This window comes from Epinephelus lanceolatus, chromosome 9 (genome assembly GCF_041903045.1).
Source record: "Epinephelus lanceolatus isolate andai-2023 chromosome 9, ASM4190304v1, whole genome shotgun sequence".
Taxonomy (NCBI): Eukaryota; Metazoa; Chordata; class Actinopteri; order Perciformes; family Serranidae; genus Epinephelus; species Epinephelus lanceolatus.
The window spans coordinates 23,177,346-23,191,932 of NC_135742.1; the positions used below are offsets into that span (position 1 = coordinate 23,177,346).

The 14,587-nt window shown below is 39.7% G+C and overlaps 1 protein-coding gene across 1 annotated transcript in view; it reads right to left on the bottom strand.

Annotated features, from left to right (window-relative positions):
• Positions 1–14,587, bottom strand: part of stpg2 (sperm-tail PG-rich repeat containing 2) — a 75,916-nt gene that overhangs the window by 40,842 nt on the left and 20,487 nt on the right. The window contains exons 8-10 of the mRNA XM_033620470.2: positions 9,546–9,705; positions 7,332–7,495; positions 7,110–7,202 (exon numbers count right to left, since the gene is read on the bottom strand). Of these exons, the coding sequence (XP_033476361.2) occupies positions 7,110–7,202; positions 7,332–7,495; positions 9,546–9,705 (417 nt within the window). The remainder of the gene's footprint in view (positions 1–7,109; positions 7,203–7,331; positions 7,496–9,545; positions 9,706–14,587) is intronic.

A 14,587-nucleotide genomic window follows, 5' to 3' on the forward strand; every position in this document is an offset into this window, starting at 1 on the left:
CGGGAGAGAAAAGCAAACTCTCATTTGAGATATGCTCCACTCATAATCATCTCCTCTTGCAGATCTGTCATTTCTCAACAACATGTCTGGCTCTTTCTTCTCCACAGACAGGTAATCAACTGTTATCAGATCCAGACCTGCAGCTAAAGTACAGATCTGACATAGCCTCAAATATTTGAACTAGTCGAGGTGTGTTTGAGTTAGACTGTCAGAAATCTAAGCATCCTTTGAATTCGGGCACACCACAAGATAAGGAAAAAATCAACTTGAATAAATCATGCCGTGCCTATTATTCAGTATGTATTTAACCAGTGTTTGTTAATCTAATCCTTATAGTGTGACTTTGGGAATAGACAGGTTTGAAATTATAGCATGCATAGAACAAATTATCATAGACTGCTACTGAAAAAACTAGACTTTAACTTCAAAGAAAACAAACATTGTGAAACAAAAATCCTGGAAAAATTGGAAAATAAAAAGCAGAGCAGCTAAAATTGAGCATACACTGTAGGATTTGAGACCGCTTTGGAAATTATATTGTTGAATTCCAATTCACACTGTACAAGTAAATCGTCTGCGATGGAAATCCAAAGCTTACAATTTATGTGCTCACACTGTTCATGTAAAATAGACAATACAACGGCCCATGAGCCCTACCAGACTGTAGGAGGCAGGTAAGGTAAAGGCAGGTAAACGTTTGTTTGTAGTTTGAGATCTAACAGTACAACAGCACAGTCCACAATTGGCAACGTTTCTCTTGCTCATATCGGTCATGATAGGCAGGGGAGCAAACATCAAAGAGGTACGTATACTGTTGCCACCAGGCTGCTAAGAAGTGTGCCGGGCTTTGAAGCGTATTTTGGTAGAGGCTAAACACTGTAATTACACCGTCACATGATGCTATGCTGCCCAGAGAGACTTTTTCCCATAGACTTACATGGCGAAAAAAACATCTGTAAATCAGTGGATACATTTTTTTGAATCTCAAAACCCCCACAAAATGAGAATTTGATCCATTCAGTCCTATAACATTTGTAAAGTCTTGTAGAGCCGTTCAACTGAATCATTTTATCCCCATTCAAGTTAGATTGTGAAGTCTGAAGTAGTCTGCTCAGCTGGCAGAAATCTCTAGTGCGCCTGCTCTTTGGGCCCCACAGTGCAGATGCATTGCCAATCACTCAGGCAATTTTATATGAGACAGTTGAACATTTTGGCGTTGTGTGCCACTGAGCAACTTTCATAGGACTGAATGGAGCTCTGCCTCCAACGCTGTATCCAGTTCTCTCTATACATACATGGTTGCCACAGCTTAATCAACCTAGCCTCCATATTTTCCTCCATGTGAGGCATCATATGGCACTTTCAGACGCCCTTTTTGCCACTTACTGCAGGCACAATGAGAAATAAAGCCACTGATCTTGGGGAATTGACTCATGGCTCTACTGTAACTGTGTGAGACCATGACGATGGCCAATTAAAATTTCTGGCATGTCAGAAATTTATCAAAAACAACCTACAGCCAGTTGGGAGTAGGTGATTGAGCCATGATTAGTATTTGCTTTACCCTTACACTGTATGGCAAACATTGCCCGCCCAAGCTGAAATTTAGTCCAAATCCAAAATGAGCCATGCAGTGGGCTCACATCGTACAGAGCATGCCCAGCTTGATAGCAAAGACAGAGGAAAGGATGTAACACATATCTTTTGGAAGTCAGATAGCTGGTCTCCCTGTTGTGTTTAATTCACCCCACAAGACAGCTTCTATCATTTCAACTGACAAGACTCATTTTTTAATTCTGATTTCAAAAGCCATGCAGTGTGAATAATTTCTCCAACCAAATGTCGACCTCTACTGCCAGATGACACTTTTAAGTCAAAGTACAGAAGACATAAACTCCCAAACATGAAACAGATAATGGAGACGTACTTTCTGCCTTTATCCTCTTTCGTCCTTTCTTTCTTGTCTCAGTCTTTTCTCATGATCATGATCGTTTCCTAATTAGACACTTTTAATATCTGTCCCAGTGGGGGGGCCGTTACCAGGGATACAGCCTAGGCTGCAGCACGGCATGTGGCTAACTGTTACAGCTAAGACATCCCAGGGTGATTTTTCATTAACTGGTCATAAAGGAGGCTCTGTGTGGAGCCATTACAAGTGGCCTTAGATCTACTCTACGGAGCACTTAGAAGTACAAACCAGAAAGAAAAAAAACAGCAAGACAATAAGGGAAATAATAGGGTAATATTGTGGATCTAAAAAAAGTTTAATATGTTATTATTTTGTTTCAGTTTTGTCTATTTTTTGTCAGTTTTGTCCCAATTTAGAAAGTCCAAACCCTGTGCACTGCAGTCCTTATCACAGCTAACCCTCGAGGAATGCTGTAGATAGACATGTGCTACCTTTGTGTCACATGGTGCCGCCAGCCGTTTCTTTTCACCTTGACCTCGCCAGCTCCCCACCTGCGACTGCAGCCAATTATGTTTGTGTGAACACAAAGCCACACTGGAGGCACTGCTACTGGAAAATGAACCAAGCTGAAGCACTTGTTAAATATTTAATCATCTTGTGTGTCCAGAATTGAATGACAGTATCACTGACCATTTGAACTTGCAGACCTTCAACATCCAGATCTATACTGCAGCTACACCATATTATTGCCTGGCAATGTGAAACACAGACATTACATGGACTGTGTGCAGTATGGCTGTCAAGTTTTCTACGGTCTGTATTAGGATTTAGCACACCATGGATTCTGAGTCAGCCTGATCATCCATCAGCACAATATACTGCAGCCTGACAGAAAACTACACGAAGCCATTGTCATGAAAAATGGCAAACGGCGCCGACAGATATATGAGGTAGAGACTATTACAGAGGTGATCAGCACCAGAATTCTTAATGGATCATTCTCAGTTTTCTAATGAGGCTCATCACACTCGCTTAAGTTCATTTGTGGTGTGCACAAAATGTGAGTGATCCACATTATCTGAATGCATCAACAATGTAACACTAACAATAATGTAAATGTAGAAATATACACAAGTTCGGGACTAAGTTTTTCCAAACTGCTGCACAAAATAGTAAGAGTGTAAAAACTGAAACTGTAGCAGATGCCATGCTCTGCCCAGTCCTTTATTAGTTGCAGAGTGATATACGGTACAGCTCAAGAGGACAGCAAGCATGATATTCCTTACTATCCAAATAGTTTTATGACATTCTACTACCCTGGGCACAGCAGGGCGACACAGGGAATAAAGTGAGCAAAGCTGACCCTGACCCTGACCAATTTCCCCTATGAAGGTCTCTGATGTATAACATTGGCATGCTCACTCAAAAGGAATACTTTGCCAACTTTCAACCAGCTTTGTATCACAAAAATTAAGGTAGTATGTGGGGTGCCATACTGTTTCCTGCATAGTGAAAACAGAGGCTGAAAAACTTGTGATCAACCCGTAAAACTTGCAGCGCTGATCAAATACGAACCAAAATTCTGTTACCAACTTACTGACTTCTCACCTCAAATGTTTTCAGAAAAAAAACATTTTAGCTTATTTAACTGTAACATGACAGTGTTTGTTACCACATAATTTCACATTATGTCACTAACCAGTGAGAGTGTTTATTGGTCTGGTGCAGCGCACTGCATTCTAGTACTTGTACATTTTCTACCTCTAAAGATAAAGCAAATGCCACAGTCATTTTCCTTTTTTCCCTGGTCATTTAGCACCAATTTCATAAGTATTTGCATCTTTCTATTGCGTAGAAAGCCTAGTTTTATGAAAAAGTAATTTTTCCAGCGGAAAAATACTTTTGGTGACATTTTCACATGTGACACCTGTGTATTTCTCAGGCTCTGCTCCTCATTTGCTTGGGCAGTAGTTCTCAATCCTGCTCCTCTAGATGCAGAGTCGTGCTGGTTTTATGTCCTACCAGGTATTTAATTGCATTCACTTGGTGTCCGAGGTGTAAATCACTCCCTGATTAAACAGCAGGAATGAAAAGCAGCAGGGCTCTGTGTCCTTACGGTGAGGACTGATAATGGCTGGGCTGAAACCAGCAAAGTACTGTTCTCTAACTTATAAAACATCATTTTCACAAATGTACTTTTTGATCGCTAAGTTTTCCTGTTTTCCATTGCTGAGGTAGGGGAGGAAAGAAATCTGATTTCTAAAGCTTGATATCTCTTGGTGAACGACAATTTCCTATTCATGTATGTGAGTAACTGAGTTTCTTATGTGCTGTTTACATGAACGCATGAGCACATCAGTGACTTCAGACATGGAAAAACTGTGACAGCTGAGAAAGAGAATGAAAAGAGGCATACTTGCACTTACAGATGCATCCTCATATTTGAAATAATTCCATCCAAATTCAAACTTAAACTCAAACTATCCCAGAGTAGCCTCTATAAGTCTATTTGACAAATTCTGAGACATTTCTGCTGTGAGTAAAAGCTGTGCTCTCTGCCAGTCCGTCTTTCTGTCCTGTCACTGCGCCGTCAGTCTGCTTAAACACACACACTACCCTAGAAAAAGTCAAGGGACAGCATCTTCTATTACTAATGGTTAAAAAAGCTTCATAATAGGGTTGGAGCTATGGGAAAAAACTATATCTTTGTAACCAGGGAATGTGCTCTAAATTTAAATGACTACCTACCTACTTTCATTAGTGTGTGTAAATGTACTGCTGAGGGAAATCACCTGCTGTGTTACTGAGAGGAAGTTAGTTACATCAGCAGCGAGATATGTATGAAAGCTACAAGATGACAGGAACTAAACCCAGGGATGTGGAGCAGCACACTTACAATCTTCTGCCCTCTGTGATGAGTGCCAAATTACCCTTTAAACTCTGTCTTTCTGGAGAGCAGCTTAGTTTGCAGTGTTAAGATCAGTTCTGGAGACCTTTGCCTCGAGATTTAGATAACACTTCTAACCTTTGGAGTTAATCAGAGTAAACACCAGCTGGTACCCAGAAGGGTACTTGAAAATACAAATTGTGTATCTTGAATATTAAAATGCTGTAGTATACACTTTAGCAGGAAATTTACATAATTTCCTCCTAGAACATTTTTTTAATACTAGAGTCAGTACGTAGCTGCTAACCCTCACATCCAGCTGCTTCTCTGTGTTTCTTCATTAGCACATTATTTATACGCAAGTAAACACCATCCTGTGACATACAGGGCAAAGAAATCCAGATTTCACACAGTCACTTTTTCAAATATAGCACCATTGTTGCTGATATTCATTTGTTGACATCTGTTTACATAATGCTAGAGTGTTGTAATGTAAAAGTGTGAAGACAAAGGATTTAGCAATTTTGCTATTAAGTTAAATTTAAAAATGGATGAAATCATAAAAAAACACAGCCCTATAAATAATGGCACTCTGAATGTTTTCAGTGTTCACTCTGGCTGCGCGGTTACCATCTCATAGCAAGATTAAGACAGTTAAACCTCTAAGATTTTATGTTGAGCACCCATTAGTCTTTAAAATTATGCAATTTGAACTGTTTCAGTAAGATTGAACTAAACTGAAATAATTTGAAACCCCAAAAATATAGACTTGAATCATAAAACAAAGTGCCACTTTTGATTACAAAATCCTCTACTTTCATTTACACTTGTCCTTTGCTATGATTTTTCTTTTTGTTTGTGTGTGTGTGTGTTTACATTCTCTCAGTTACATTTGTTTTAATTTGATACCTGGGAAATTTGTTTGCAATTACATAGGGATGTGCATTATTCACTACCTTCACAAATGTTATTAATATTCAGCACACCGATGTAAAGTTACCCTGCAGGAGTCAAAAGACTTTTAAATGACAAATTCACTGAAACCTGTTTGGATCTAAGGTTTAGATAAATTAGTCCCTGTAAGACACTCTAGTGTATCATTGTCTTAAAGGGATAGTAAACCTAAAATACTTATTTTTCCTCTTACCTGTTGTACTATTTATCAGTCTAGCTTGTTTTGGTGTGAGTTGCAGAGTGTTGGAGATATCGGCCATAGAGATGTCTGCCTTCTTGGGAATATGATGGAACTATAGACGGCACTCGGCTTGTGGTGCTCAAAGTGCAACAAAAAAAAAAGAACATTTGAAAAACATTTCTCTTTCCAGTTATCGGGTCATGATAACTGCCAACCGTATCACCGCAAAGAAGGAAGCGTGCATTCACCCCTTCTACATGGTGATACAGTTGGCAGGTGCAGTTCAGTAGAAAGAAAATAGTTCCTTAAATGAAACTGCTCACAACAAGGTCTGTGGATTATCTTGAGTAAACGGGTCATGATTTCTGGAAAGTAACATTGCTACTGAGTTTTTCAAATTTATTTTTTTAGTCCTTCGAGCACCACAAGCTGAGTGCCATCTAGTTCTATTATATTCAAGAGAAGGCAGACATCTCTACGGCTGATATCTCCAACACTCGGCAGCTTACACCAAAATAGTCTAGATTGATAAATAGCATTACATGTATAAGGAATATTTATTTTTGATTTGGGGTGAACTGTCCCTTTAAGATCAATGCTCAGTGGTTACAGAACTGAATCATTAAATAAAAGTAGAGGTTGTTTTAGGAAATACTAAGTTTGGTCATGAATAAAAAGGAAAATAATTATTTTGAAATACAACTAAAGTTCTACTTTGGAGTGGAAAGAGTGTAAATATATTACATTAGGTTTATATTAACATCAGTTTAAGAGGAATAAAGTCAGGAAAGTGGGCAAGGGAAAGGAACAGGCAAAATCACAGCAAAGGGAAAGGAACATGGCAGAGGAACAAGAAGCTAATTATCACAAATTGTGACCTGTTTTCTTCAGCATCAATGAGCATTAGGAGGAAAAAGGAACAGAAGAAAAGAAACAGTCAAAGAAAATTAACTGCTGGAAAACAGGACCCTTGGCATAGTGGGTCAGATGCTACCGCTGTGATGGCCCATTTATGAAAGTAAAAACTTGGCGTGTAGAGCTGTTTTACTTCATCTTCGACTCCTCTGTTAAGTAGGTTTTAACGGCTTTACAACAGAAACTTGGTGTGAGGATAAGAAAGAGTGAGACAAAGACAACTGCAGGGGATGCTGCTGGGAGAGGGAGGGAAGCAGACTTACTTTAGCCAGGAGTGATAATGCCAGACGTTGTGTGGCTGATTTGAAAGCTGCAGTGTGCTGTTTTTTGTAGTCCTCCTCTGTCTTCTTTTCTGTCTGAACGCAAACAGCATTCACACACAAGCACAAACATTGCAATGATGACATGAGTAATAGAGCTTTATTCGTCCTAATTATTATCAGAAAAATGAATTTATGATAAGATACACTGATGGATCTTCCTACCTCATACTGCCATGGACTCGGGGCCTCTGCCAAATTCTTGTTGTTGAAGATGGTGTTGCGTTGAGCAGTGGAGCCAAAGCCTCCCTTTGTGGTTCTTCCTAAAACTGCCTTTTTTAAACTGTCCTGGGCTACACCATGCTCGAACACATTATAGGACCCTGGACCTGCACAGAGTACATAAAGGTGGGATTACTCTATGTATCTGTTTAGAGAACGTTTTTATATAGTCCTTAAAACAGTCCTGAGATTAACAGTCCAAGATAACGTCCTTTTCCTCAAACCTATTAGTTCTGTTCAAGCCTCTACGATAATGAATAAGGAGTTTACATGGACTTAAAATGAAGACAGACATTAGACACATGAAGCATAGGTGTAACTTTGGCTTTGTGTCTGTAGTTTTGGCAGTGCGTATGTAGAGTTGGCTTTCACTGAAAATGATGCCTGCGCTGCACCTGCACTACACGAAATTTCATATGGAGACACTCATGTAGAACTGTTATTTTAATGGCTGTCTCCACAGCAGCACAGTCGCATGTCTGCATGTGTAAGTGCCTGTGTTAGTAACAGACTGAAAAGAAAAAATTCCCTTAATACTCAGAAGAATGGTTCTCCTTTTTTTATATCACCATGGCTGAGAAAGCCCGGCGTACTGCATCTTAAGCATCTATTGTGTAGGGTTTAGTGATATCTAGAGGTGAGGTTGAATATTAAAACCAACTGAAAATATTCCTGTGTGCCAAGCATGTAGAAGAACTGAGGTAGCCGATGTGAAAACGCAAAATTTGGGAATGGCCAGTGTTTGGTTTGTCCGTTCTGGGCTACTGCAGAACACCATGGCGAACTCCATAGAAAAGGTGTAGATATAAATGGCTCATTCTATGGTAACAAAAACATAACAATTCGTAGTTTCAGGTGAATATACACTAATGAAAACAGTTGTGAATATTATATACTATTTCTATCAAATGCTGGACCTTTAAGAAAACACTCAGCAATTCAGAGCACCAAACAAATGGAGAAAACATGTTCCTCAATGTGACGACAACAACACGGTATCCAGAATTCATAAACATGATACAAATAAAGAAAACACGAGTAAACAAAAGAGCACAACATGATGCAAAACGACACTGGTAAATGGCAAAATGGAAAAAAAAGACAAGATCGGATTTTGGAAATTGATCAGTAACAAAGTACTGGTAACAATTACCCCAAACCTAATGAGATGACAATGAAAAATGGAGGGCCCTTAAAATCAGCCATGTGGTACAACATTTTAGGAATAAGGAGGAGTCTCACTTCTCAATTCTCCTCCACAATCTATATGTCAAACTCTCCTTCAGACCTGAAATTTAACACCACACAGTGCAGATCTTTCCAGAAGATCAAAATAAGCCTTCAAATTCAGAAACGTTTTGAGAAGGGACCGCAAAAACAGGTCTAAATGTTAGTGTGGTGGTAAAGTCTGGAAGAGTCTGAAGATTTTTTTCACATAAATGGCTGCTGTTTAGTATAATATATACAGTACAGTACAGGGAATAAAAAATACACCTAACATTTTATGCTATTTTATGTCATCGGTTAATATTCTGAGCTCGGATTTGTAAGATTAAAACAGAAAATGAAAAAAATATAATTTTAAACCTATTTCAGACCACTGTGATTTCAAGGGCTAACTGCAAAACTGGGCACAGGAAATGACTCATATGATGGTTCACAAGAAGAGAGCACACACACACACACGCACAGTAACCACAGTTCCCCTTCAGTTCATTTCAAAATGTTAATACAAGCTACAAAGTAGTACTTATTCTTAATTATGACTTGTTAGATTAAATATAATGGACATGTCAAATCAAAATCTGAACTTTAAAAGGATCATAGGTTGTTTGAAAATGAAAAAGAGTAAAATTTAGACTTTAAATCCCCCCAAAAAGTGGTAACACATTCTGTTCTCAGATATTATAAGGTGACACTCAGGTGCAAATGATGTCTGACAGGATGACTCTAAGGGCTGGATTCATGCTGAGAAATCTATTCATGTAGAAAAAATCAGTGTGAATATATCTTATCACAAACAGAACAATGCTAGATCTCTTTAAAAGATAAAACTGGATCACATCTATAAAATATAACAACATACATATATCAAGGAGAAGTATCACTTTGAACAGCATCCAACTTGAGCGCACTCTGAACCACACACACACTGACCTGGTGCGGAGCATGTTTTGTGGTCATGAGGGAAGCGCACTGAAGTGATGCCAAATGGGCTTTTCTTTACTCCTGTGGTCCTCTTCAGCAGCTCCAGGGCAGAGCGTGGGTCATTGTACACACCAACAGGGGGCGACAATTCTTTTGCAGAGCTAAACCTCTAATGGAGGAACATGAAAGGGAATGAGACAAATAAAGGTTAGAATAAGACACTAAAATGTAATGATTAAAAGCACTTTCTATTTATGAAACTGAGATCAGCACTGTTTTAAATATATAAATAACCCATTTATTTTCTCTGAACAGTGCCCATCTGAAACACCACAACAAATCCAGCTGTGAATATTTGCTTTATCCACAGGAGCAAAAAATGACAGAGCAGCGTATCCCTTCATAGTCAGAGATACCAAGCAGAGACAGAACCTGACCAAATTCAGCCTAACTGCCCACATGTAGACAAGACTAACAGGCTATAATCACACTATCTGCCTTGTGGCGTTTTACTGCTCATTACACACCAGAAAGCAAAATTGGGGGATGGATGATGGATGGAAAGGAGTGTGTTTATCTTTAGTGCCCATCGTAGGACATCTTCAGGTTCTGCTTGACATCACTAAACTTTGAGGCTTGTAAGACACAAAAAGAATCCATTTATTCCACAAGCAAAAGGTGACATGTATGGGACTGTTGATTTTGGCTACACACAGCTGACACTATGTTTTGAAAAGCCTGTATTCAAGAGTGCAAACTCTTTTCTAATTACCTTCACCAAGGAGGTTATGTTTTCAGTTTGGTTTGTTTGTCTGCTTGTCAGTATGATTACAGAAAAACCACCAGCCTGATTTTCATGAAACTTGGTGGCAGGATGTAGCATGGGCCAAGGAAGATCCCATTAAATTCTGGAGTGGATCAGAGTGGAGCAGATGCACAAATTATTTTTCAGTTCCACAAATACTACAATATGAGGCATTTGGCCTTGGCAGAGGAAATGCCAAACATCTTCAAATGCAGTAGATAAAATTAAAGTTAAATCATGACAAACATAGCTAATTGTAGAAATACGATGATTCCGTATCACAATCATAGACTGTATACAATAATGGACGTAGCTATCATGACTTCACCCCGTTTGTGAACTGCCATTTTGAAGCCTTAAGTTCGGTGTTTCAGCCATTGCAACTTGGCCATATTTGGATGAGGTTGGAAATGTGAAGGAGTGAGGGGTGGATCTGACTCATATTCTAAATATAGCCAGAACTTAAACTGATATAGAGTTTTTTAGGTGTTCCTTTTTTTTAAGGTGGCTAAAAACAAGTGTTAAATTTTTGTCAATGACCCTGATGAGACGAGATATGACGGAAATGTTAGTGGTGGACTATTGGACATTGAAAGCCGAGAAGGACCATGCTTGTTGCATGAGTGACAGGCGGGTAAATTCCAGCAAATAGTCTGCCCCAGGATGTATCGCTAGCCACTAAAAACACTCACACCGAAACAGCACGAGGAACTGGTGTTAGCTGTAATTCAGCAGTAGATAATCAGTTTCATGAACACTGCAATATGAGGCATTTGGCCTTGGCAGAATAAAAGCCATACATCTTAAAATCCAGTAGGTGATATTAAAGTTAAATCATGACAAAACATAGCCAATTGTAGATATACGATGACTCCATTATTGTCATTGACTGTATACAATAATGGACGTAGCTATTGTGACTTCACCCCGTTTGTGAACTGTCGTTTTGAAGCCTTGAGTTCTGTATTTCAGTCATTGCCATTTTCTTTTTTTGGAGCCAACCCTCACCTATGGTCATGAGCTCTGGGTAGTGACCGGACAAATGAGATCATGGATAGAAGTGACTGGGCTCAGCCTTAGAAATAGGGTGAGGAGCTCGGACATCCGGAGTAGAGCCGCTGCTGCTCCTATGTGCCGAAAGGGGTCAGTTGAGGTGGTTGGGACATCTGAGCAGGATGCCTCCTGGGCGCCTCCCAATGGAAGGAGGCCCCCAGAGTAGAACACACTGGAGGGATTACATATCTCGTCTGGCCTGGGAACGCCTTGGGGTCCCCACAGGAGGAGCTGGAAAGCATTGCTGAGGAGAGGGACGTCTGGGGTGCTTTGCTCGGCCTGCTGCCCCTGCATCCCAGCCCCGGATAAGCGGATGAAATGGATGGATGGATGGATGGATGGATGGATGGAGCCAAAAGTGACCATACCTGGATGAGGTAGGAAATGGGGAGGAGCGAGGGGTGGATCTGACTCATAAACTGCGACGCCTCGCAAGCAGCCTGTCATTCACGGCCCCACTCTTAAATATGCATAATTTTTAGCCTTAAATAAAATGTAAACAGTCATGGTAAATAAAAATTCACCCCCTGTACAGTTGTCACAGACGGTTAAATTAGCTATAGAGACCAAAACCATTTTTTGTACCAGGCTGTAAACATGCTGATTTCTGCTGTAAAGCTGGGCATTTTAACATGGGTGTCCATAGGGATTGACTTCTGAAGCCAACCCCAAGTGGCCATTCAAAGAACTGCGGTTTTTAGCACTTCTGAGTTGGCTTCATTTCTCAGCCACGGAGGATGCCGCTTGATCACAATCCACATTCAACCAGTAATCCTCTTGGGTTTCCTACACATGTAGCTGCTCAAACTTCATACAGAAAGCAGTCATTATGGAGCACTTGTTTAACATAATTCTAATTGCTTTGGAAATATATCCAGACATACACAGTGGTTGTGCTTGCCTATTTGCATATCATAGAAGACTGGAGTATTGGCCTTGGAGGACATCTGCGCTCTCTGAGTGCCCTTCTAGTTCTTTGATACTTGCGTCTGGACCACAGCAGTGGACCTACCGACAGATAGACAGATTGACAATAACATTCATGGAGCCGTACCGCCAGTCTGCCGCCTTGTGATCCCAATTGTATGCAGAAACTTTAGAAGCCGTCTCAGAAAAACAGAAAAGAAGAAAAGAAGAAAAAAGAAAGACCGAGAAAAAAGAAAAAAAGAAATGCATGAGAGAAACAGTAAAGGAGAGTAAAATGAATACAGACAGAACAAAGTGGTAAGATGAGAAGAGAGAAGATGAGATGGGGTAAACAGCATCTCCAACTCAAAAATAATGATGCACACAATCAGGTATGTAATGTTCTTTTACTATTTTGCTGATATCAGAGCTGATTCAGCTCTGCAACCGCTTGCCAGCTTTACTTCCAGGGTATAAATGTGTTTATCTGATTGCCTATTATAACAACACAGGCAATCATGGGGCCAAAGCAGATAAGTTGCCTTCTCAGTCAAAATTACTGAGGGTGAACTGTGTTTCAGTGTAACTCCAAATTTCTCTTCAGCCTCTCACAACTGAACCATTCAGCTGGTTGTTATCAAAAGCAATAGGGGGATAAAAAGAACTTGATTACCGCAAATACCAGCATGTCTACATTCACAATGTGATGCCCCCACACACACATACACACTATGAGTCAGTCGTTCAAACTATAAGAATAAGCCTAAATTTCACCCATTTTTTGGGAAACATGGCACTCATTGATTTGCATTTTCTGTCTAAACAAGATGCAGCCTATGGAAAATTTGTTTTGGTGTAATGTAAATGGTGTTAGTAATGCACAGGTCAATTATTGAGCTTTTAGTTAAAAAGGAGAAATAAGAGGAAAAGAAGAACTCAAAAAGAGGTGTAGCTTAGGGAGGAAATAGAGGAGAGGAAAATGACTAAGAGGAGAATTATTTGCATTAGAAATGAAGTGAGTATTTGAAGTGAAGAACGAAGAGGAGCAGGAATTAAGAGACATGCTGTTTCAAGGCCAAAACAAACTGTGTTCATTCAAAGTCACAGTAAAGTTGGGGTTGTGACCATCTGTCAATCCATCGCTGCCTTACTGGTTTTGATTACGTCTTATCATGTGCACCTCTTTTTCTCTCTTGACCTGACTGAATGAGTTTTTTTTTAGCATTTTACGTACAGTACGATGGGAAATGCCTACAGGAGCACTTATGATAATCAAGTCAAGAGCCAACATGTTGTCCATGCGAGGTGCCTCTGTGGGTACCTAAGTGACAGAACGTCTTAACATCTGTTAATGTAGATTAATAACACCACAGTGATGGAACAATAGAAGTAGTGTAAGTGCCCACATGCCCCTCTGGCACCAAATGAAACCCCACTTTAACTGTTAAATATGAGTTAAGGCAGAGCGTGAAGAGAATTTTAGAGGCTGTATAATAGCATATACAAAGACACAAATCCGCCCTGGGCTAGACAAAAAAAAAAAAAAGGCAAAGATGGATATCGGCAGGTTGAAAAAGATAGAGAAACACACCTTCAGTTCTATAGACTGAATCACTGTGACACTGTAAAATCACTTCTGGGTGGACAGCTGGTAATTGATTTCAATTGTAGAGACGTGTGAAATCTACAACTGGTTTATTTCTGTTGTTATTTTCAGCCAAAATTGTTACATTTAAAGATATACTGTTAAACACGGTGGTCCAACCTATCTGATGTGTCTGCATTATTTTATGTACTGTGGTGCTTTGTTAGCATCTTTGATAAACCAAATCTACTGCCACTGAAGCTTAGTAATATACTGCTGTGGAGGGGGGCAGCAGCATAATGTATTTAAGCCACCTAAAAACAACCACCAAAAAAAGTAATGTAATGCTGTGTTTGGAATATTTTCTCAGCTTTACCCTACGCATTCACTAATCAAGGCAGCAGTAGACCAACAACTCCTGTTCTGCAAAGTAAGATTGCAGTTTTTGTCAATAGAGTCTCGTGGCTTCAAGGTAACGGCCTCAGTTCCCCACTGAAGTGATGAAAATATTCTCAATATAGCCAAAACTTAATATCAGATAAAAATCTGGCAACTTACATTACAGCATTGATGCATGGCACTTAACTGAAGGCTGTAAGAAAGTTTTCTCGAAAAATAAGTTAACATTTTTTCATTCTCGAGAGGACAGAGCACAGAGTCAGCTGCAGAGCAGTTAAGGACTGAGTGTTTCAGGATTTCGAA